Source organism: Nothobranchius furzeri, chromosome 12, assembly GCF_043380555.1.
Source record: "Nothobranchius furzeri strain GRZ-AD chromosome 12, NfurGRZ-RIMD1, whole genome shotgun sequence".
In the NCBI taxonomy this organism is placed as follows: domain Eukaryota; kingdom Metazoa; phylum Chordata; class Actinopteri; order Cyprinodontiformes; family Nothobranchiidae; genus Nothobranchius; species Nothobranchius furzeri.
In genome coordinates this window covers 65,100,350-65,121,830 of record NC_091752.1, presented here as the reverse complement: position 1 = coordinate 65,121,830, position 21,481 = coordinate 65,100,350, and the positions used below count along the sequence as shown (strand labels likewise).

General features: G+C 42.8%; 2 protein-coding genes across 3 annotated transcripts; both read right to left on the bottom strand.

Annotated features, from left to right (window-relative positions):
* Positions 1–2,625: 2,625 nt before the first annotated feature.
* LOC129166936 (ciliary microtubule inner protein 4) lies at positions 2,626–11,883 on the bottom strand. 2 transcript variants are annotated; one of them, XM_054750704.2, is made up of 4 exons: positions 11,546–11,883; positions 11,366–11,471; positions 6,311–6,421; positions 2,626–4,967 (listed from the first exon to the last, which is right to left on the bottom strand). In XM_054750704.2, exons 1-4 carry the CDS (start codon positions 11,579–11,581, stop codon positions 4,885–4,887), a joined length of 336 nt encoding a protein of 111 aa, XP_054606679.2. In that variant the 5' UTR covers positions 11,582–11,883; the 3' UTR covers positions 2,626–4,884. The 2 variants fall into 2 exon arrangements, with proteins under 2 accessions (XP_054606679.2, XP_070398942.1); XM_070542841.1 differs by having other exon boundaries at positions 2,626–6,421.
* Positions 11,884–12,046: 163 nt separating this feature from the next.
* LOC107376358 (SUMO-conjugating enzyme UBC9-B) lies at positions 12,047–20,220 on the bottom strand. The gene is made up of 7 exons (XM_015945415.3): positions 19,891–20,220; positions 19,551–19,636; positions 19,381–19,464; positions 18,926–18,998; positions 18,221–18,330; positions 12,962–13,041; positions 12,047–12,882 (listed from the first exon to the last, which is right to left on the bottom strand). The coding sequence occupies exons 2-7, from the start codon at positions 19,614–19,616 to the stop codon at positions 12,816–12,818; spliced, it is 480 nt and encodes a 159-aa protein (XP_015800901.1). The 5' UTR covers positions 19,617–19,636; positions 19,891–20,220; the 3' UTR covers positions 12,047–12,815.
* Between the last annotated feature and the right edge of the window lie 1,261 nt (positions 20,221–21,481).

Below are 21,481 nucleotides of genomic sequence, written 5' to 3'. Positions count from 1 at the left end.
CGCGCGGAGCCGTGCGGACCTCGCGGACGTATCAAGTATAAACCAACCTTTACACGAGGAACTGATCCAGGAGGAGGGAAAAAAAGACACTTCATAGCTACTCTCCCACCAGGAGGGCAGCTTTGCTCTGCAAAAAAACACCTCAAACAGATAAGCAACAGACAACACAACACAACATCACATGATATAGGAAGGCGGGGGGGGGGGGGGGGGGGGGGGGGGGGGGGCTGGGATCCTGTTTCCCCAGCGAGAGCAGCCATGTACAGCCCTCCGCCACTGTAGCCACAGGTGGGAGGGAGATCTTGGGAGGAGCGCAGAGCACATTGACTCTTGCAGGTTGATGACCTCGCCAGGCTGAAGCCCACCAATCCGAAGGCGGGGTGGGGGGTAGGTCGGGTTTTCACAGCATCTGTCTGCATTCCTTCGTGGGGGTTTGTTGTTGGCATCTCAAGGCTGCCATGGCGTCAGATTCGGATAAGACTTTGTTTGGGTCAGGCTGAGATAATTTTCCTCTCTGCCTTCAGTCTTTAAACTGATCATTCAAGTCCTTCAGTGAAGCCAATTTAGTTTTTTTAACTTGTCCATACCGTCCGGTGACCCTCTCAGAGATGACATCCATTTTGCGCACTAATACCGGTATCGCAGCTAGAACATTGTCCAGCTTGTGATTCACCTCGAGTAACGTTCCAGTTTGTGAAGTCTCCACACGGACGGTGCTTTCCGTGGGTGCGGGTCGCCCTCCAATCGCTCCCGTCTTCCCAAATTTCCAGAAAACCAGATATCCTCCCACTCAAATCAGAAGAAATCCAGTGATCATCAGGCCGAATATCCACACGTCTTCGACGTCCTCAATGGACAGCTGGGAGAGGCATATGATCTTCCACTCTTTCCAGGAATCCATCATATACCCCGCCAGGTGCGTCCCTTGCGGGCAAGTGGGAGCCCCCTGCTCCGTTCTCATCGTTGAAAAAATCTTATCAATCGCGTTGAATGACCAATTTATCAAATCCATTTTTAAAAAATAGGGTTTCTCACAAGAAATGCAGAGAAGCGCTCTGTGGGCAGACAGGACAAAGAGCCTTGGGAAAAAAGATAAGGGAGCAAAAAGAGAAGCGTCTGTACTCTGCGACTGTCGGGAAGCCCAAGGCGCTGAACATGGTACATGAGAAAAGTTAAATATGATGAATAAATCGAAAATAAAAGCAATTCAAATATTACAAAAAAAAGGTAAAACATTCTAGTAGAAGACAAAAGAGTAAAACAAGAGATAAAGAGACCAATGAAAACAGGGAAATAAAATCAACATAAAAGAGGGCCAAATTCAAACACGTTCAGGGTACGCCACGCGGAGGAGGTAGGTTTTTAGGCGACTCTTAAAGACTGGCAGAGATGGGGACAGCCTAACTGAGGGTGGCAACTGGTTCCAGAGAGACGGTGCTAGGACTGAGAAAGCCCGGTCCCCGCGAGTACGACACCTAGACCGAGGGACAGCGAGCAGGCCTTGGTCAGAGGAGCGCAGAGCGCGTGATGGGTAATGTTTGTTCAGGAGTGTGGCAAGATAGGGGGACCACCACCCTGGAAGAAATTGTAAACAAAGACGAGGAGTTTGAAGTGTGAATGATAGCAAACCGGAAGCCAGTGCAGGGAGGCCAGAACCGGACTGATGTGGTCCCGTTTCCTGGTTCCAGTCAGGAACCTGGCTGCGCTGTTCTGCACAACCTGTAGGCGACGCAGTGATGACTGACACAACCCTGCATAGAGAGAGTTGCAGTAGTCAAGCCGAGAAATTACAAATGCATGGAGTACCCGCTCCAGGTGGGCTCTTGACAGCATATGCTTGATTTTTGCAAGGTGTCTCAGGTGAAAGAAACTGGACCGGATCACAGAATTGATGTGAGCCTCAAATTTAAGTCCAGCATCAATTTTCACCCCCAGACTGGTGACAACTGGTTTTGAGTATGGAGAAAGAGGGGCCAAGGTCAACATAACAACCCACAGCCCTGCTGTTAGGGTGAAAAACAATAAGCTCTGTCTTTCCCTCATTTAGACGCAGAAAGTTGGCCATTAGCCAAGGATAGGATTTAGGGTTAGGTTTAGGATTCTTTTGTCATTCTTGTGTTTTTTTATTCTTTCTCTCTTAACCTGTCTGTCTTGAGGCAACCGCTTTTCCTCTGTAGGCTTACGAGGAGCTGCCAGCAGTCCATGGGTGAGAGGTAAGGGGACTCCTAGACATGACAGTAATCGGACATTCACGTTTTTGGGAAGGAATCCGGAATACCCGGAGGAAACTTTAACCTTCTTTGTTGAGGCAACAGCGTTAGCGTGGTGGCCTGTGTGTCTAACGGGGTTGATTGACTGATCGATGGCCAGTCCACCACTTATTTATCACCTAAGCATTTGAAAAGGTTGATAACCTAACATGCTAACAGTGAGAATGCAGGTATTTGTGACCCCCATGAACAACAATTAACACAAAATAATGTTAAATGTTTCTCATGTTCACATATTTGAAGTCCCTGATTAGCCCCAAAAATGTCCTTTGCTTGTGAAAATCCTGTTTTTTTTTAGCTTAATCACAACTGAAATCTTTAGGTTTTTACAGCCTGAACACTGAAGCTTGGGGCTATTTTCAGCTGTGTGCAAAACTTCAAATTCCCCTCGACCTCCTTTTTCTTTCTGCCTCAAGAATGGATCTGACTGCTGCAACAGCGTCGAGGTTGTAACAATGAAATGAGTTTCGGTGGTTTCTTTTGAAACCACCTTCATTCTACTGCCTTCACACATCACACACTGAGCAATAAATATCCCTGTCAGCTACTGCAGTTCAGGTTTACCCCGGGTTGGAGCATGCTTTGCTTTATTTGACCTATATTTTAGAAAAACTTGATAAAGATCTTGACACGGATCTCTAAAGTTTTCTTTTTGAACTTTATTGTTTTCATGCATTTACAGAACGACGGTTACATATGGCAACCCTACAGTGATTGGCTATTGTGAGAATGTCTTATCCAATAGTAGCCTTAAAGGGTAAGCCTTATACAAAATTACAGCTTGTCTCCATTATTTATACATTTTTTCAAAGATGAGAAACAAGTTCAGCAGTTTATGGAAACACATCCATGCATATATGCTTAAATACAGCATTTAAGGCTGACTCTGCAAAGCACTGAAAAGTCGTGGTTCTTTAACACATCTGGAACCGAAAGTGAAAGCTGGGACACAGAAGTGTCTCTAAACCAGGTGTGCTCAATCCTGAATCCCAATTACCACTATTTTGCATGTTTTTGTTGTTTCCTTGCTCCAACACCCCTGATTCAATGGTTGAACCGCCTGCTGAGCAGCTCATCAAGCCCCACATAAGCCTGTTAAACATCTGCTGATTAAAATCAGGTGTGTTGGAGCAGAGAAACAACTAAAATGCTGGATAGAGGACCAGCGTTGAGTATCGCCGATCTAAGCGTTTAAAGTTAAAAAGGACTGTATTCATATGGCGCTATCTAGAGTTCCCCAACACAACCAGTTGTGACAGTGTGAGCATCCTGTCAGTGTCCCGATTGATCATGCGCCCTGGCTACTTGGCCAAGGGGATGTCCCTTTGGCTGACTGGTTCGCACATGACTCTCACCCGGGAGTCTGGGGATCAAATCCCGCCCGGGCATTCGTTTCTCCACCTTGCCACACAGTCATTCCCCCATTTACACACTGGTGGTGATGAACTTTATTGTAACTACAGCTGCCATGAGGTGCACTGACCACCAGTCCCTCAGACTACCACAAGCAGTTAAGCAGTTAAGGTGAGTGAACGGTCTCGTCCAAGGACTGGGACAGAAAAATTGGCCTGGACATTTTGGACCAGACCACCTCACCACATTCACAGGGTGTTTCTCAATGCCAAGGAACCTCGCCTTGATGTCTTGGCCCCGCCCCTGTTGCCTAGGAGATACGTCATTGGGAGCCGCCAAGACGTGTTCCAATGTTCATGTTCTACCGAGGCGTGCTCTCCGTTTGTTAGCCGTTTAGCTAGCTGAGCGAGGATACACGGGAGGTGTCTTGTAGCCTAGCCTTGGTCAAAAATTACCCACAATACACCGCAGTATTTTCAAAAAGGACGGAGGATCAGAAGACGGTAGCTACTTCGGGGACAATTTTCAAGTTTAACTGTAAGTCAGCTAATTTAAAATGTTTTTTTTTTAGATCCAAAGAAGTTATCTATTGTTGGTTAGTTGCTTAATAGTTGCAGCTTTGGTGGCTAGTGGGTAGTAACTCGCTTATATTTTTAATTTAATAAACATCTACACAATTTAAAAAGCAAAAGGCTTGTTATATATTCATATTGAAACTAATACGTATAAAATATAACGTCTCCCGTGTCACGTGACTTTACGTGACCGCTGTGGAAGCCGCGGTCACGTGATGCAAGTCTGTTCCATTTAACCGTTTTCTTTGACCAAGGAAGGACAGTGTCCTCGTAAGCAAGGAGCCTGGCTTCGCAAGACATCGCCTGGCAAGGCCAGGCGCCTTGACATTGAGAAACACTGACAGTCTCCGTTTGCCAAGATGGTGGAGTCCGTGAATGCTAGTTTTGACTTTGTGACATAGAAGGGACTGGCTTTTTCTCTAGCAGTTTGATTTAGCCAGAAAATGATTTGCGATCAGTAAATAGATTCAATTGAGAGATTATTTCAGTTTTTACAAACATAAATGTTTGATAATCTGATGTAAAATCACCAAAAACACACAAAAACTTGAGCCTGCTGAAATCCTTTAATTCATTCTCCCCACTCTCCTACTTTTCCCTTTAACAGACACACAGATGTTGTTTCAGGAACACGCAACAGATGTGAATCCCCAAGATGCTGCTCCATCGAAGTAGGAAAAAGGACCTCATTTTGTACTTCTTTTTTGTTCCTTTTCCGTCAGCAACTTCTTCAGCTTCTGGTCCAAAATGTTTTTCTCTGTCCACTGAACTGCAGAGGAGAAACAGGTGTGTGATGATACGCATCAAAGCTAAACAATTTAAAAATCCCACACAGAAGTACAGAACGAGACCCAAATGATGGGAGATTAAAAGATGGTTAATGTCATCAAACTACTTAAAAAAAGAGCTAAAGCAGGAGGGAAAACTGAATACAGGAGCCCCTCATGGATGTGTGCCAAGTCCCCTCCTCTTCACGCTTCTGACCAACGTGAAGCTCCAGTCTCTTCAGCAAGTTTGCTGATGGAGTGATGTGAGCCACCTGACCATGTGGTGCAAGGACAACAATCTCCATCTGAATGTGGAGAAAACGAAGTAGATTGTGATGGGCTTCAGGAGAGTGCACCTCCAGAATGCCCCTCTGATGGCCGTTAATGATGCTGCCGTGGAGAGGGTGCCCCACACCACATTTCTGGGTGTGCACTTCTCTCATGACGTGTCATGGAGCACCAATCACTAACTGGGAAAGCCTGAAAACACATATTCTTTCTCCAAAAACAAAAGAAACCAAGAGTACCTGTCCACATCTTCAACCAAGGCACCATGGAGAGCATCCTATCCCGCTGCATCACTGTGTGGTACAGTGCTATTACCGTTTCCTGCTGCAAGACTCTGCAGAAAATAGTGAGGGTATTCCCCCCTCTCCTGGACATTTACAGCATCCGTCTCACCTGCAAAGCCGGCTGATTGCATGTAACCCCACCCACCCATCTCTCAGCCTCTTCAGCTGTGAGACTGGCCCAGAACCAGTAGGTTTAAAACCAGCTTCAAAACCAGCTTCATGTTTTAGGCTGTAAACAAGCTCAACTCTGTTCTAGTTCTCTGAAAACAGCAGAAAATGGTGCAAATGTGAACAGGAGCTTTAAACGTGGAGTACTTTAATAAAGTCAAACCATAGAAAGAAGAAAAATTTACCCAAATCCAACAGTAATAAACATTTATTTCCCTACATGTAGCAGACAGCTTTTTAAACAGCCTAAGTTTTAAAAAAAATAGATTAGTTCCAACCAAAAGGATATGCTAACGGCTAGCTGGGCTGCTGCCAAGTCCAAAGTAGATCATTATTGTTTAAGAAATCGAATCTAATCTCAAAAATGTCTCATCAGTTAAAGTGAACTCAAATCAGCTGGAAGTTAAAGCTGTAGCATGCAACACTTTAGCGAGGGTTATGATGAGATGATTAACAGACCACAGGGACTAGCCTTTAGCTTGTCTGCCAGCTCCAACCGTATCTGTGGTTCTCCAAACCAAGGTATTTGGCTGCTAAGGTATTTATTGTCCACAGGTTTTCCTCTGAAATCACTTCGCTGGAGGTAAACTCAGAATGACACATACCCAATTCATCCGTCCTGTGGCCGTACCACTGATAAGGGTCAGCAGGCCACGTAGTTAGGGGGTGTCTGACGTACGAGTCCCTGCTCAAGGACTTCCATTCTGGAGAGATTCCTGTGAATAGACTTTGATTAAAACAGGAGTTCTAAAGGCAGAAAGGTTTTTCTCAGAGGGCACCACCTAGAGGCAAAAAAACCATATTACACTTTTAAGCCCCTCCCCCTGCTTCCAAGATTACGGCTGGAAGCAAGGACTCTTGTTCGTGAACGTGCACCTCTAGCTGGCCAGCAGAGTTAAAACACATTGTTTTACAATTATTGTTCTGTTATGTTGTTTATTCATATATATATATATATATACATATATATATGTATATATATGTATATATATATATATGTATATATATATGTATATATATATATATATATATGTATATATATATGTATATAGATAGATATAGATATATATTTATATATACCTATATATACACGTACCTATATATATATACACATACCTATATATACACGTACCTATATATATATATATATATATATATATACATACATACATATACATATACACGTACCTATGTATATATAGGTATGTCTGCAAATGCACGACCCCACTCTGCGATTGACATCTGTACCTGATGTTGAACGCTGCTGGATAATGCTGAGCAGCTCGTCTGTTATACGTCTCAGCCTAGTTTATACAGGTCCTTCTAAAAAAATTTGCATATTGCGATTAAGTTCATTATTGTCTGTAATGTACTGATAAACATTAGACTTTCACGTATATTACATTCATTACACAAAACTGAAGTAGTTCGAGCCTTTTATTGTTTCTAATAATGATGATTGTGGCATACAGCTCATGAAAACCCAGAATTCCTATCTCAAAAAATTATCATATCATGAAAAGGTTCTCTAAACGAGCTATTAACCTAATCATCTGAATCAACTAATTAACTCTAAACACCTGCAAAAGATTCCTGAGGCTTTTAAAAACTCCCAGCCTGGTTCAGTACTCAAAACCGCAATCATGGGTAAAGCCTGGTTCATGCTTCTCCGACAGCTCCGCAAGAGACAGACACGCACGGATTGACGGAAGCGTTTTGCTCTCATACTTCTCAGTCTCCTGGAGAGTGTTGCAAAGCAATTGCCCGGCAGGACAACAGAGGGCGTAGCGCTGTTCAGTGGTATCATGTCACGTATCGGTCCAAGATAGTGTGTTTATATTGTGATATTTGTATATGAGACTTTTTAACACAGACAAATTTGTCTCTCATCCTCCTCCACCTCTTCATGCGCTTGCCATCTCTAAACCCATGTTTCCTGTCATTTCCGTCCACAAATAAAACGCTTGCTGCGCGTCTTTTCACTCCTCCAGTTACGGGAGAATTAAACATTCATGTTTTTAGAGTTTTTTCGCGAGGTATTCTTCAAGCTTCTCCGTGTCTGCCGCTAGTTATTTTCGGCTCTCTTTATGTTTTTGAGGGCGCAATGGCGGCGCTGTAGTCAACAGCGGCGTCCTGACTAATCACAAGCTTGCGTTGTCCGTCTCGACTGACGGATGTTTACAAAAGAGAGCTAGACTCCGTCCGCACTGATGCAGACGGAGAAGTATGAATCAGCCTTTAGACTGCCGACCTGACTGTTGTCCAGAAGACCATCATTGACACCCTCAAGCAAGAGGGTAAGACACAGAAAGAAATTTCTGAACGAATAGGCTGTTCCCAGAGTGCTGGATCAAGGCACCTCAGTGGGAAGTCTGTGGGAAGGAAAAAGTGTGGCAGAAAGCGCTGCACAACGAGAAGAGGTGACCGGACCCTTAGGAAGATTGTGGAGAAGAACCGATTCCAGACCTTGGGGGACCTGCGGAAGCAGTGGACTGAGTCTGGAGTAGAAACATCCAGAGCCACCATGTACAGGCGTGTGAAGGAAATGGGCTACAGGTGCCGCATTCCCCAGGTCAAGCCACTTTTGAACCAGAAACAGCAGCAGAAGCGCCTGACCTGGGCTACAGAGCAGCAGCACTGGACTGTTGCTCAGTGGTCCAAAGTACTTTTTTCAGATTAAAGCAAATTTTGCATGTAATTCGGAAATCAAGTGGAGGAAGCCTGGGCAGCGGGAATTGCCAAAATGCCTGAAGTCCAGTGTCAAGGACCCACAGTCAGTGATGGTCTGGGGCGCCATGTCAGCTGCTGGTGTTGGTCCACTGTGTTTTATCAAGGGCAGGGTCAATGCAGCTAGCTATCAGGAGATTTTGGAGCACTTCATGCTTCCATCTGCTGAAAAGCTTTATGGAGATGAAGATTTCATTTTTCAGCATGACCTGGCACCTGCTCACAGTGCCAAAACAACTGGTAAATGGTTTACTAACCATGGTGTTACTGTGCTCAGTTGGCCTGCCAACTCTCCTGACCTGAACCCCATAGAGAATCTGTGGGATATTGTGAAAAGGAGGTTGAGGGACGCAAGACCCAACACCCTGGATGAGCTTAAGGCCGCTATTGAAGCATCCTGAGCCTCCATAACACCTCAGCAGTGCCACAGGCTGATTGCCTCCATGCCACGCCGCATTGAAGCAGTCATTTCTGCAAAAGGATTCCCGACCAAGTATTGAGTGCATAACTGAACATAATTATTTGAAGGTTGACTTTTTTTGTATTAAAAACACTTTTATTTTATTGGTCGGATGACATGTGTTTATTTTTTTAGATAGGAATTTTGGGTTTTCATGAGCTGTATGGCAAAATCATCAATATAAGAAACAATAAAAGGCTTGCACTACTTCAGTTGTGTGTAATGAATCTAATATATATGAAAGTCTAAAGTTTATCAGTGGATTACAGAAAATAACGAACTTTATCACAATATGCTACTTTTTTGAGAAGGACCTGTACATCGGATAGATTGGTGTGTCGGTGTTGCGAAACAATTCTCCACCAGGACAGCAGAGGGTGTAGCACCTTTCTGGGGTATCGTGCCGTCATTGCAGTCACATCTCTAGTGTTTATAATGTGTATGTATTTCAGACTTCTCCATCCAGTCACCACCTCCAGACCCACATTTCCTGTGATTTTTTGACACGAATAAAAACTGTACTTGTTCAGACACAGGTTTATTAACAATTATATCATCAGACTTTTTCTCTGGGACACTCTTAAATCTGCTCATGTCTGTCGCTAGATCCATCAGCTCTTGGTTTATTTTTTTAGGGGGGTGGCAGTGCTGTTGATGAAGGTAAAGGAAATGACATCCTGACCACTCATAGGCATGAGGTCTTGTTAAAGATAAAATTGGCTCCACTCCTTTTGTCCTTGCGAGGACAAAAAGGAAGCCTAAGTCACGCTCATCTACTTCCGGACCATGGGTCCCCGGAAGAATGAAAAAATGAATGTAAGTCAATGAAATAAGTCCGCTTGTTATGTGCCATGAATTTCACATATTATGTGCGTGAATTTTAAATATGCATTTTGATACCAAGAACGCACTTATTTTTGAATGGGGGGGGGGGGGGGGCGTTATTTTAGGTTTGGTGTGAAAATAAGTCCAGGACTACAAATGCGAATCACGAAAGTGACGTCATCAGACACTGAGAAAACTGAGGGAAAAGGGCTGTAAGCTCAGCAAACTTCCCACAGGAGGAAAGAACCACCATAAATCTGGTTGTGTGTTAGCAGCTAAGCTAGGGGAGAGGAGATTATAAGGACGACGTCACATATGCAACATACTGTTGTCAAATTTGTAGTCATGCTAATTACGAAATTTTACAAGCTGATAAATCTCAAAGTACGGGCTCCCTATAATGACACTGCCGCACTGACGTAGACGGAGAAGTACAGGGAGCCTAAGTCTCCTCCCTTTCTGGTCGGCTCGCGGGTCCCCGGAAGAACGAAATAATGAATGCAAGTCAACGGGGCTAAAAACACTATTTTTGAATCCGCTTTGCCTTACGCCCTGGATCACGCACATGTTGTGCTGCAATTTAAATGAAAAGTAATGAGTGGTGTTTTGACCACGCCAGTCACGTACTTTGAGATATTTCAGCTTGTAAAATTTCGTAATTAGCATGACTACAAACTAGAAATTGGCACGTTGCATACGTGACGTCACCACATAATCCCCTCTCCCCTAGCGTAGCTGCTACTTACCACATGACCAGATTTATGGTGGTTCTTTCCTCCTGTGTGAAGTTCGCTGAACTTACAGCCATTTTCTCTCAGTTTTCTCCGTGTCTGGTTCGATGACGTCACTTTCATGAAGCGCATTTGTAGTCCTGGACTTATTTTCACACAAAGCTTAAAATATTGTTCCCCCGTTCGAAAATAAGCGCGTTCTTGGTATCAAAATGCGTTTTAAAATTCACGGACATTATATGTGACATCCATGGCACAAAACAAGCAGAATTAGAAAATAGCGTTTTTAGCCCCGTTGGCTTGCATTCATTTTTTCGTTCTTCCGAGGAACCATTGTCCGGAAGTAGATGGGCGTGACCTAGGCTCCCTATAAACTACGCTTCAGTTGAAATTGCATGGGGCTCTACGGGGTGGGGGATGGGTTTAGCACTAAAAATCTTTGACGTATTGCCTACAATAGATCACAGTTCAGGGTAAGACGGTCACGTTTACTGATTCTCTAAATAATCATACAGAATTTCTGACGGGGGGAGTTCCGGTTTGCTGCTTTAATGTGACGAAATTGTTGGTTTTAAATGCAAAAGTTACATGAGATGACACTGAATATTTTACCGATTTAACCAAAACGTAACTTTTTTTCCTGACATGAATTGGTCTTTGGCGAAAAAGGTATATTCCTTCAAAGGCTGCTAGGACTTGTATTTCTATACCTTTAATTAGAGAATCACAAGAATCAGTCTCAAGTGTTTTCAGCTGGGCTATATGAAAATTTGGATGGGGCAGCAAGTGATTTCAAACTACTACATCGTTCTTTTGGTCAAAATCTTGAGGTTCTGGGAGGAAATAAATGATCAAACTTCCTGCTGCTGTCTCAACCTTTTATTTCAAACCACCTTTAAAAAAGCAGCTTAACACACCTGGAAAGATGTTACTACGGAGGCAGCAGCCCAGGCTGTGATAGGTATGTTGGTGCAGGGCTGAATCAGCACCTGCATGGTCAGGGGGCAACAGAGTCGCCTTTGTCTGCAACACACACACACACAATTCCAATAATAGCGAGTCTGCAAAAACAAACTGAACAAAACTCGTGTTCTCACCTTCGGGTTGGAGCCGCTTTGGTCAAATGCAGTCATACCGAGATAAAAGCCCACCGGAGAGGTGAGGACAAAAACAAAAGGTGTTAGATTTCCTCTGAATGTCACACTAGAAACCTGAGAGCATTACATCAGGTTTCACCTTCAGAGCAAAAACAGCATGCAAAAAAGTGCAAAATGCACCAAATATACTCCGTTTCTTTAATGCACAGGACCAACAACTTTGTGGAAAGTACTGTCTTACTGTAGAGAAGGCTTATGATTCTGGGATTACTGCAAAGCGTCATAAATTTTAGACGAACACTAATGATTAATATTTGTGCAATTCTTAAGTTACTGAAAACAGCAAACGGTGCTCGTTTGTTAATGAATGAAATAAATTAGCTGGTAAAACAGTTTCTAACGTTTTAACTTGCAGAACACAAAACGAAGCTAAAAAAATCAGATAATGAATGAAAACTAAAACAAGCTCGTAAATCTAAACAGAACAAACAAGCAGCTTCATTGGTTTTCACCCAACTTTATTTCACATTTTTTCAGATACAATGCCACACACAACGTCAACCGGCTACAACAATATAAAACATCACCTCCACAGTTTCTCTTATTTATATTATGTACATGCACTCGTATTTAGAGGCAAAAAGGAAGAAATAACCAGTTTGTTTACGTCCAAGTGCACTTTTCCTGTGTTGGTGCTGCTCGTGAGAGTCGGCCCGCTCCACCTGCTCTTGGCTTAGTTCTCATCAGTGGAAGCGTTTTTTGGTTAGGGTGAATTTTAAAGGACTTTTTCTAGGATGATCGTGAATGTGGATGAAGTTCAGTTCACTTCCAGCAGAGGCCACCAAACCCACGTTTACACCGGGACCTAAATCTAAACCGTCCTCCCGCGGTAGGAGCCTTCGCCCTGACAAGTGCTCGGATCGTCCCTCTCGCATGTGAACAAACTCTGCGTCGCTCCTTCGATTTGGTTAAAATGTGGAACTGGTTTGGGCGTTGCGTCTGATGGGTGCAGGTCTGCGGCGTGGACCGAAGGTTGTTTAGGGACTGGGATTATAAACGAGTAATAAACGTTATACTGAGCAGAATTAGAGTGGATTAAAAACCATAAATATGACTGTTACAATCAGAATGAATCTAATGAGATGCGTTGCTTTAAAGGAATGGAAGAAAACCAGGCTAGCGTGTCATCTGTGGGACTTGATAAAAATACTCAGAAACTATTTGATTGGAGTGGTCCTTCAGGTGCCTCCCTTCAGGCTGCTCAGGTGGGTCAGGGAGGAGGGGCAAACTTCTTGGCTTGTGCCCTGACCCGCTTCTCGTAGTCCATCCTGTTCTGACTGAAACACAAAAAAGATGCTTTTATTCCACGGGCGTCAGGAGGCGGCGTCAGGAGGCGGAGCCTTTGGAAGCACCTACCAGTAAATCGTGTAAGCCTCGGCTTGTGCCGGGTCCTGGATGTTGGGCTCGTTCAGCAGCTCCTGAATCCCCAAAAGGATCTGAAACAGGAAATAACGCGTTTTATTGCTGGGTTAACGGTGAGTTTCTGGTTTCCAACAGACGTGGAGGCAGGAGAGGTGCAGCAAGGGCCGCGATTCCACTCCGGGAGTACGGGAACATTCTAGGAGTGACTGGGTTAAGGTCAGCCTTCAGAGAGTACAGACGCTTTTTTCTCAGCTCCCTTATCGGCTTCCCCAAGGCTCTTGTCCTGTCTGCCTACAGAGCACTTCTCTGCATTTCTCCTGAAACCACTACTCTTTTTTTGGAAATATGGACTTAATTAACTGGTCATTCAACGTGATTGACAAAATTTTCTCTACGATGAGAACGGAGAAGGGGGCTCCCACCTGTCCCGAGGGGACATTCGCATCGGGATATGCACTCGATTCTTGGGAGATCTGGCGAATCGTGTGCCTCTCTCAGCTGTCCATCGAGAACGTGGAAGATTTGTGGATATTCGGCCTGATGATCACTGGATTTCTTCTGATTGGAGTGGGAGGATATCTGGTTTTCTGGAAATTTGGGAAGACGGGAGCGATTGGAGTGCGACCCGTACCCACGGAATGTGCCGCTCGTGCGGTGACCTCACAGACTGGGACGTTACTTGAGGTGAACCATAAGCTGGACAATGTCCTTGCGGCATTGCCTGTGTTAGTGCGCAAGATGGATTTGATCTCGGAGAGGGTCGCCGGACGATGCGGGGATGTGGAATGTAAAATTGGCTTCACTGGTGGACATGAATGACCACTTAGAGACTCCAAGGCGGAGAGGAAGACTATCTCTGCCTGCCCTAAACAAAGTCATGTTTATCCTTATCTGACGCCATAGCAGCCTCTCAAGGCTGCCTCAACACACCCCCACAAAAGGAGGAATACCGACAGATGCTGTGTCCCGACCTTCACCCTCTTCCTTCAGGCTGACATGTCTGCAGGGAATTCAATGTGCTCTCTGTTCCTTAGCTCTCCCTCCCACCTGTTGTTCTGCAGCTGGTCGATGCGCCGCAGTGGCAGCTCCCATTGGAGGCTTCAGGATCCCGCCCACCCCCACCTCCCCATCGGACTCTGATGTTGTACACGTGCTGTCTGTGCTTCCATGTCGGGTGTTTTTTTTGCATTGGAGTGCTACACCCTGCTGGTGTAACCCTGTTAATGCCTTTTTTTTTCTCCCTCCCTGAACTTACCTCATGTAACACCCTTTTCATCTAACTATTAAGGTAGCGCGACTCATGTTGCGAATGACCGCAGTCACCAATTCTTGTTATGTGTCTTACCCACGTATGTCTGATCTTTGAATTGTGTGTGCTGAAACTGAATTTCATTTCTCTGTATGTCCTGCACATGTGGAGAATATGACAATAAATGACTTTGACTTTGAAAATCAGCTCTTTCAGGACTTTACTAAGACGTCAGCATATCACGACTGCGTCAGCGGTGATCGAGGTCACCGACATTAACAACATTTATGTTTTATTCTGTAAAAGTACACAGTAATTTAGACCATTCAGAAGACCGGATGATGTCAAATGTAGAGTTCGACGACCAGACGCAGCGCGGTTTTTTAACTGTTGTTCTGAGAACATGAAGTTAGCGTGAAAAGTGATGTTGTGGGAATTTCGCAGCATTTGGGTCGGGCCACATGGAGGTTTAGAAACAGATTCAAAAGCAGTGTTAACGGTTCTCTTTGTTTCGTTCTGCTTCACCAGAAACTTCAATTTACAAATTTGGTTTGTTTGGTGATGTCATTTCCTGCTGAGTTACAACCAATCAGCACGAATTAACCACAAGTACCAACTTTAGAGACCTCCAGAGAGACCAAACGGGTGGAGTCGCTGTTTTTATATAGTGTCTCCATCTGCGCGGCATGAGGGAAGTTAAAGTGAGATGGAACCACAGATCTAACCAGTTCTAACCAGATCTGCTAACATTAAAGCTAGCATTGGTGGCTTTGAGTCTCCCGTGCTCCTAAAATACGACATTTAATCTGTTTTACTTTCAGCCCCCACCGTAACGTGTAATAATTCAAGCATGAGTGTAGGTTTGTCACGGTAACCGGTGTAGCGGTAAACCCCGGTAAAAAAGTTGACAATAATAATAACGTCTTGTTTTTAAAAAACTGTATTATCTCGGAGGATTACCGTGGCTGCGGTGTAGGCGCGGTGACCCTTACCAGCCACCGTATCATCTGCTGAAGTTGCCGGCGGCACATGCGCACTTTGCTGTTTACAACCAAAACTTTCTTGAAGCTAAAGCTGAAATAATGGCCACAGGAGGAGACGGCAGTGCTCAGGACATTTATCATCCCTCAAAGAAGACAAAGTGGGAAGTACGGGCATCTTTTGGATATTTGAAGAATGCCGAGGGACAGTTGATAGAAGACGGCTATCCTGTTTGCAGCACGTGCAGAAAAAGTGTCTGTGAAAGGCAGCAACGCTTCAAATTTCATGACACATCTGCGTGACCATCACCCACAACTCTACAGTCAACGCAAGGCAAGCTAACGTTAGTGTATTAGCTAAAATGCGTGATCCGAGGATTTGGGGTTGAGGGAGAACGCAACGAGTCGCTATATAAAGCAGCCGCAGCGCCGCTACCTGCATATAAACCGTGTCGCGGACACCCCCATGTTGAAATGACGCTATGCATTACGGGGCTCCCAGGGGCAGATAAGAGTTGGTCTCTCTCCGAGAATAATTATGAATTTAACAATGATTACTGCCTGATGACATTTTCCCACATCTGCAAAGCTCACTGGAAGGACACAAACCGAGGACAATATTTTCCTGATATAGGGTTTATTACTCAAGTAAGGGTAAAAAGTACCTGATTAGAAGGCTACTGGAGTACTGAGTATCATCTGGTCTAATATTTTTAAAATGATGACATCAAACAGACAAAAAATAAGTTATGGGCAAATACTGGTATTTTAAAGACGAAAGGGGAAAAATGTAAACAAATAAACAACATAATTACAAAATAACACATTTTAGTCCAAATTTAGACACAAACTCCTCCATCACCGTGTGGTACGCTGGAGCTGCCACCAGGGACAAGAAGAGGCTGCAGCGTGTTGTGCGCTCTGCAGAGAAGGTCATTGGCTGCAAACTTCCCTCCATTCAAGATCTGTACACCTCTAGGACAGTGAGGCGTGCAGGTCGGATAATAGCTGACTCGTCTCACCCTGGACACAGTCTCTTCGACTCGCTCCCATCTGGCAGAAGGCTCAGATCCATTCGGACCAGAACCTCTGAGAGGGTGCTCGCTGCAGAACCACAAAGGCGGAGCTGCACCAGAGTCAGCCCCGCCCATGCACGCAAACTCAGCTTACCCACTGACTTCCGTTTTTGTTTTCAACTTTATCGCAAACTAACCTGACCCACATGAATTACGGCTGTTACTAGTTTACAGTCGTTAATGCTATGTTCTATGTTCCAATTAAACAAGATAAATATAACTTGCTACATGGCAAAGACTGAATATATCTCGAAATGAAAAGCTTTCTCTTAGCGAATATCTGCCTACAGCTGGTCTAACAGAAGTGCTGTATAACAGCATAGCAGAATTGGCTCTGGTAGTCTAGTGGCGAGATCGCCTGAATTAACTTTTGCTTTCCCCTCAGCTGATGCTGGTTCGATTCTCGGTGGGGTCGTCAGCAATCTATTTAGCCAGGTGAAACATTTAATTTGTTTATATTTTAGTTGTAATGTTTATTTTCAGCAAAATAATTATGTCTCTAAAAGTTCTTTGAATTTGGTCGTTCCTAAACAGCATTTTAGTTGAAACTCTGCTCACAAATGGACTCACACTGGCTAAATAAACGAATAAATAAATAAATAAACACATTAATAATTATATGTTAAACGGTATATCAGTAAATTGTTGTAAACATAGTACTGGCAAGTGTAGCTAGAAATGAAGAAAAGAGGTTGTACACTACCTAAAACTTACGCTAATGGGAGGCGAACCTGCGCAAAACTGCATGTAAACCTGACTCCATAACCACTACACCAGCACATCTATTATAACTCACGCGGCGTTACATCTAATTGTGCTTTCCAGTGTGTCTCTGAGATGGGATGTATGGTTTATTGGCGGTGTCTCAGCAGAAGTCATTTCAGAAATAATTTGTCAGAAAATTCACAGAATATCCAGATTTGAGAACCAAGACCAGACCCGCTTCGGGGGAGGAGACCAAATTGAAGCTGAGATGGGAGGAAAATGCATGAATGAGGCTAAAAATGGATTTGGCGTGTTTCTTATGAGGAAATGACAACATAACATGATAAAAAGTTCCAAAAGTTAGATTTTTAATTATATGGAACCTTTACAAAAACTGCTCAATTAACTTCTCAACTCCGTCCTCAATCTTGCATTTTTTAGCTATAACACCCTCTTTGATTCCAGAATGCTATCAAGTCTGACAACTGGAAGGAATTGGACTGACTCTGATGGAATGGGCGGGGTTGACTCTGGTGCAGCTCCACCTTCTGGTGCAGCTCCGCCTTTGTGGTTCTGCAGCGAGCACCACTTGGAACCTCTCGCCACAAAAACAGTTTCTTCACCTCTGCAGTTGGACTTTTGAATGAACATCCTAGGGCAGCCCACTCAAGTTGATTGGTCCCAGTCACGTGACCCGATGCTGTGCTTGAACCATTCAACAAACACTCAGATTAATACCTACAGGGAGTAGATAGCTGCTTCTCTAATTCTTGCCACTTTTTACATTAATAATTTTATCATGAGTGTTTTATTAGTTCTTATATTTGCTTATCTCTTAATTAATTTTTTTTCTATCTTACCTTCTGCACCAAAATACCGCAGCAATTTCCTAATGTTGTGACTTGGCACACATATGGCATTAAAAACTTCTGATTCTGAACTGAGGACAATATTTTCCTGATATACAGGGTTTACCTAGTTGTCTGAAAATGTAACACGTTTTAAAAAATACCGCGATAATACCGAAAACCATGGTAATTTTGGTCACAATACCCGTGAGGTTACATTTTCACACCGTGACAACCCCACATGAGTGCATAAATGCAACCCCGCAATAACAGCAGATGCATTTTTTGTTTTCATAGCGAGGTGGCGGGTGCGCTGGGAGTAATCTCGTTTGATAATTCCAACCCAGATTACAAAATTAACATGTGAGATTAAACACACATGTGTGAGCTCAAACCTGTTTGATGGTGATGGCAGGTCTCCAGTCTTTGTCCTCCTCCAGGATGGACAGACAGACGGTGCCTGACGGGTAGATGTTCGGATGGAATATAGGCGGCTCAAACTTGCCTGAGTAAAAACATCAGAAAGAATTTAAAACCTTGAGGCGACGACACTCGGTAGATTGGAAGGTTTCTGTTTCAAAGATCAATGAAGGTATTGTAGAAATCCATCATTACCTAGTCATCAATAAGTGATTCACACAATGACTCTAAAACACAAGAGGAGCTGTGAGAGCACAGTCATGAAAACGGGCGCAATTCTACGAAAACAACGTGCAGCTTTCCTCAATGGTGATAACTAAAACCCACCATCATCAGCTGGTAGAGGAATTAATCACATGGGTTTGACTCCAGTAGACATACCGCAGGCATGCAAAACATACACAGAACCAAACTGGCAAGCGTGCAACATCAAGTTTATCACTGCTCCTTTCTCAGAATAATCACATTCTGACACATGATAATGGCCTACTGAACATTTATTTAAAGTTAAAGAAATGAATCAAAACGAGTTTTATGGAACAAAGAATTTGACCTGATGGCTTTGGGTCAAAAAAATAAATAAATAAAAAACATTTCCTGGGTTTGTATACAGTCAAATGTACCTCCATGCTGCCTGATGCTACATTAAATTGTTCAAAGACTTGATGAATGGCACTCACACTTGGGTGGAGAGGAAGGGTAGTCATCTTTGAACAGCATTCTGAGCTTGTACAGTCCACCCTCCCACAAAGTCTGGTGAATGGAGAGGGAAATCAGAGCTTTAGTAATGTTCTCCTCATCATCGGACACCTTTACGTTTCAGAATGGACCATTTAAACAAATAAAATCCCAATAAATAAATAAAAACTATAATGCAAGGAGAGTTCATAAAGATTAACAAGTCTTAAGAGGACAGAGGGAACGGCCATTAAAACCATGTTCACAGCTGGGGTGTGCTGACAGACCTCAAAGAGGATAAATATTTTTGTTTGTTTGGCATTCAAATCTGACCACCTCTCAAATTTACTATTGAGAAACGTTTCAGAGGAGCTTTAAGAAGTTTTAACTCTACCCTAAACGTGCTCACAATCCACGCTCCCAGCTCATGGAGAGCTTGTAGTAGACGGAAACATACCCCTTTCTTCCCAGGGATGCCGCACTCCCAGTTCATCAGATTCATGGTATCATCTGGATTCTTAGTGGGCTTAGCAAAAAATCCCTAGTTCACACACAACACAAGTTATCATGTACACATAACATCAGCTGAGGTTTAGTCGTGATATGTAAACAACGATGTGTGCTTACAAATGGGTGGTCTTTCCTCCAGGCTTTGCGCTCCTGTGACAGTCTGCTAAGAGCAATGCCGGACATCGCTGCTCATCAACGCCTCCCTGTGGACAACAACAAATACGATCGGTTTTAGTCAAGCTGTACACAAAATAAGCTTAATAATCAATGATTTTATTGTCCTAGTGACACAAACTGACTAACTAAATAATGGATGTTGAGATGGTACGACTAGCTACGTGACGCGCACTAACTGCCTTTGTTTCCCTCGTAACCACAAACTGGTCACCAGAAAACACACAAAGGGACGTGATAGACCGCGGTTTTAGGTAAATCATGCCTTTTCCACCTAACTCACCGATTATTTTATTGGACTGACTAAAGGATGTGACAAAAGTCGCCAGTTGGTGTCAGGGGAGGTTCGTTTGCAGCGCTGATGCTAATGCTAGCTCCGCTAAAACGGTGACACACCAGAGAAACACCAGCCGGATTTAATTACAAAACTAGCTAGAGCGTAATACAACGAGCCGAATAACACGTATTTTTGTTAGTAAAACACACACGGACTATTTACAACTGAGTGATGAAATTTAGGAGATAAATTTCCATGTATTTAAAACAGCATCAATCTGAACTTCGTTACGCTAGCTAGCCTCCAGCAAGAAAGGACCCCAATTTGTTTGTTTCGTCAGGACCTTCAGGCAGTGAGCAGGACAGCCCTTGGTACACGTCATAGATAGTTTTATGTGCAGTGGTTTTAATAACAGAAAGAAATAACAGCATAAACTTCGTATTTCTATACTTTTATGAGGGTGCAGAGGAAATTTATAATCAATTATTCAATCAATTATTTTAGCAAAAAACGTAAACGAACGAGAGAAAAAGAAAAAAGAAGTTTTCTCTCAACAATCAGTGAGAAGCTGAGTACTTTTGGAAAAAGTAAAACACACACACACATGTATGTATGTATGTATGTATGTATGTATGTATGTATGTACCGTATGTATGTATACTGCCACCTATAGGACTAGGGTGCCATTTGTAAAGGCAAACAGATAACGCTGCAGCAATAATTTGGGTTATTTGGCCTTTTATAAGAACAAAGAAAATGACAGTTTATTTTTTTTAAAGTCACATTTTCACCATGTTATTCATACATTCATGAATGTTAAAGTTCCCAACTAAATATTTTGTTAGCAAGCTAAATATTTAATTTTGAGTTAAATGTTAATTTTACATTATTTAGGTCAGACCTAAATATTTAGTAAGTATATTTTATTTATATAGCACTTATCACAGACATAGAAGCACAAAGTGCTTCACATAGATCAAAACAAAATAAAACATTAAGTCATAAAATCCTAATGATCTCAAAACAGAAATAGATTAACATCAGAAAAAATAAAGTCATTTAAAGGTCAGGCCTAAACATTAAGTTGGTAAAATATTTAGTTTCCAAATAAAATATTTATTTTGGGGCTAAACCTAAACATTGTTTTTGTAAACAAACAAAATCTTTAGCTCCAAAATAAATTTTTAGCTGGGATCTAAATATTTATTTTGGAAACTAAATATTTACTTTGGAGCTAAATATTATCTTTGTAAACAACATATTTAGCTCCAAATTAGATATTTGTTTCACAGACTAAATATTTAAGTCTGACCTACATATTTAGTTTGTGAAATAAATATTTAACTCTAAATTAAATATTTAGTTTCTGATATGCAAAATAACCCAAAATACTGCTGTTAAATTTTGACTCGACTTTACAAATGGCACCCCATATATCGCAGAATTGCAATTCTCTTTAAAAAAACAAAAAACAAACAAAACAATAAAACGACAATTCTGACTTTTGAAAGCGGAGTGTAAAGTTCCCTGAGGTTGGAAAATTTGCATTTAGTTTCCAAACTGCTTTAATTTAATTTGCACTGAATATGTGATAAAA

Excerpts from the sequence above, each read along its gene's own strand:
- LOC107376358 (XM_015945415.3), bottom strand. The coding sequence starts at position 19,616 with ATGTCCGGCATTGCTCTTAGCAGACTGTCACAGGAGCGCAAAGCCTGG. Across the intron at positions 19,465-19,550 it reads GGAGGAAAGACCACCCATTT|GGATTTTTTGCTAAGCCCAC; the intron begins GTAAGCACACAT and ends TGTGTGAACTAG. Across the intron at positions 13,042-18,220 it reads CTGCCATCACCATCAAACAG|ATCCTTTTGGGGATTCAGGA; the intron begins GTTTGAGCTCAC and ends TTCCTGTTTCAG.
- LOC129166936 (XM_070542841.1), bottom strand. The coding sequence starts at position 11,581 with ATGACTGCATTTGACCAAAGCGGCTCCAACCCGAAG. Across the intron at positions 11,472-11,545 it reads AAAGCGGCTCCAACCCGAAG|ACAAAGGCGACTCTGTTGCC; the intron begins GTGAGAACACGA and ends TGTGTGTTGCAG. Across the intron at positions 6,422-11,365 it reads CCGTAGTAACATCTTTCCAG|GAATCTCTCCAGAATGGAAG; the intron begins GTGTGTTAAGCT and ends GTCTATTCACAG.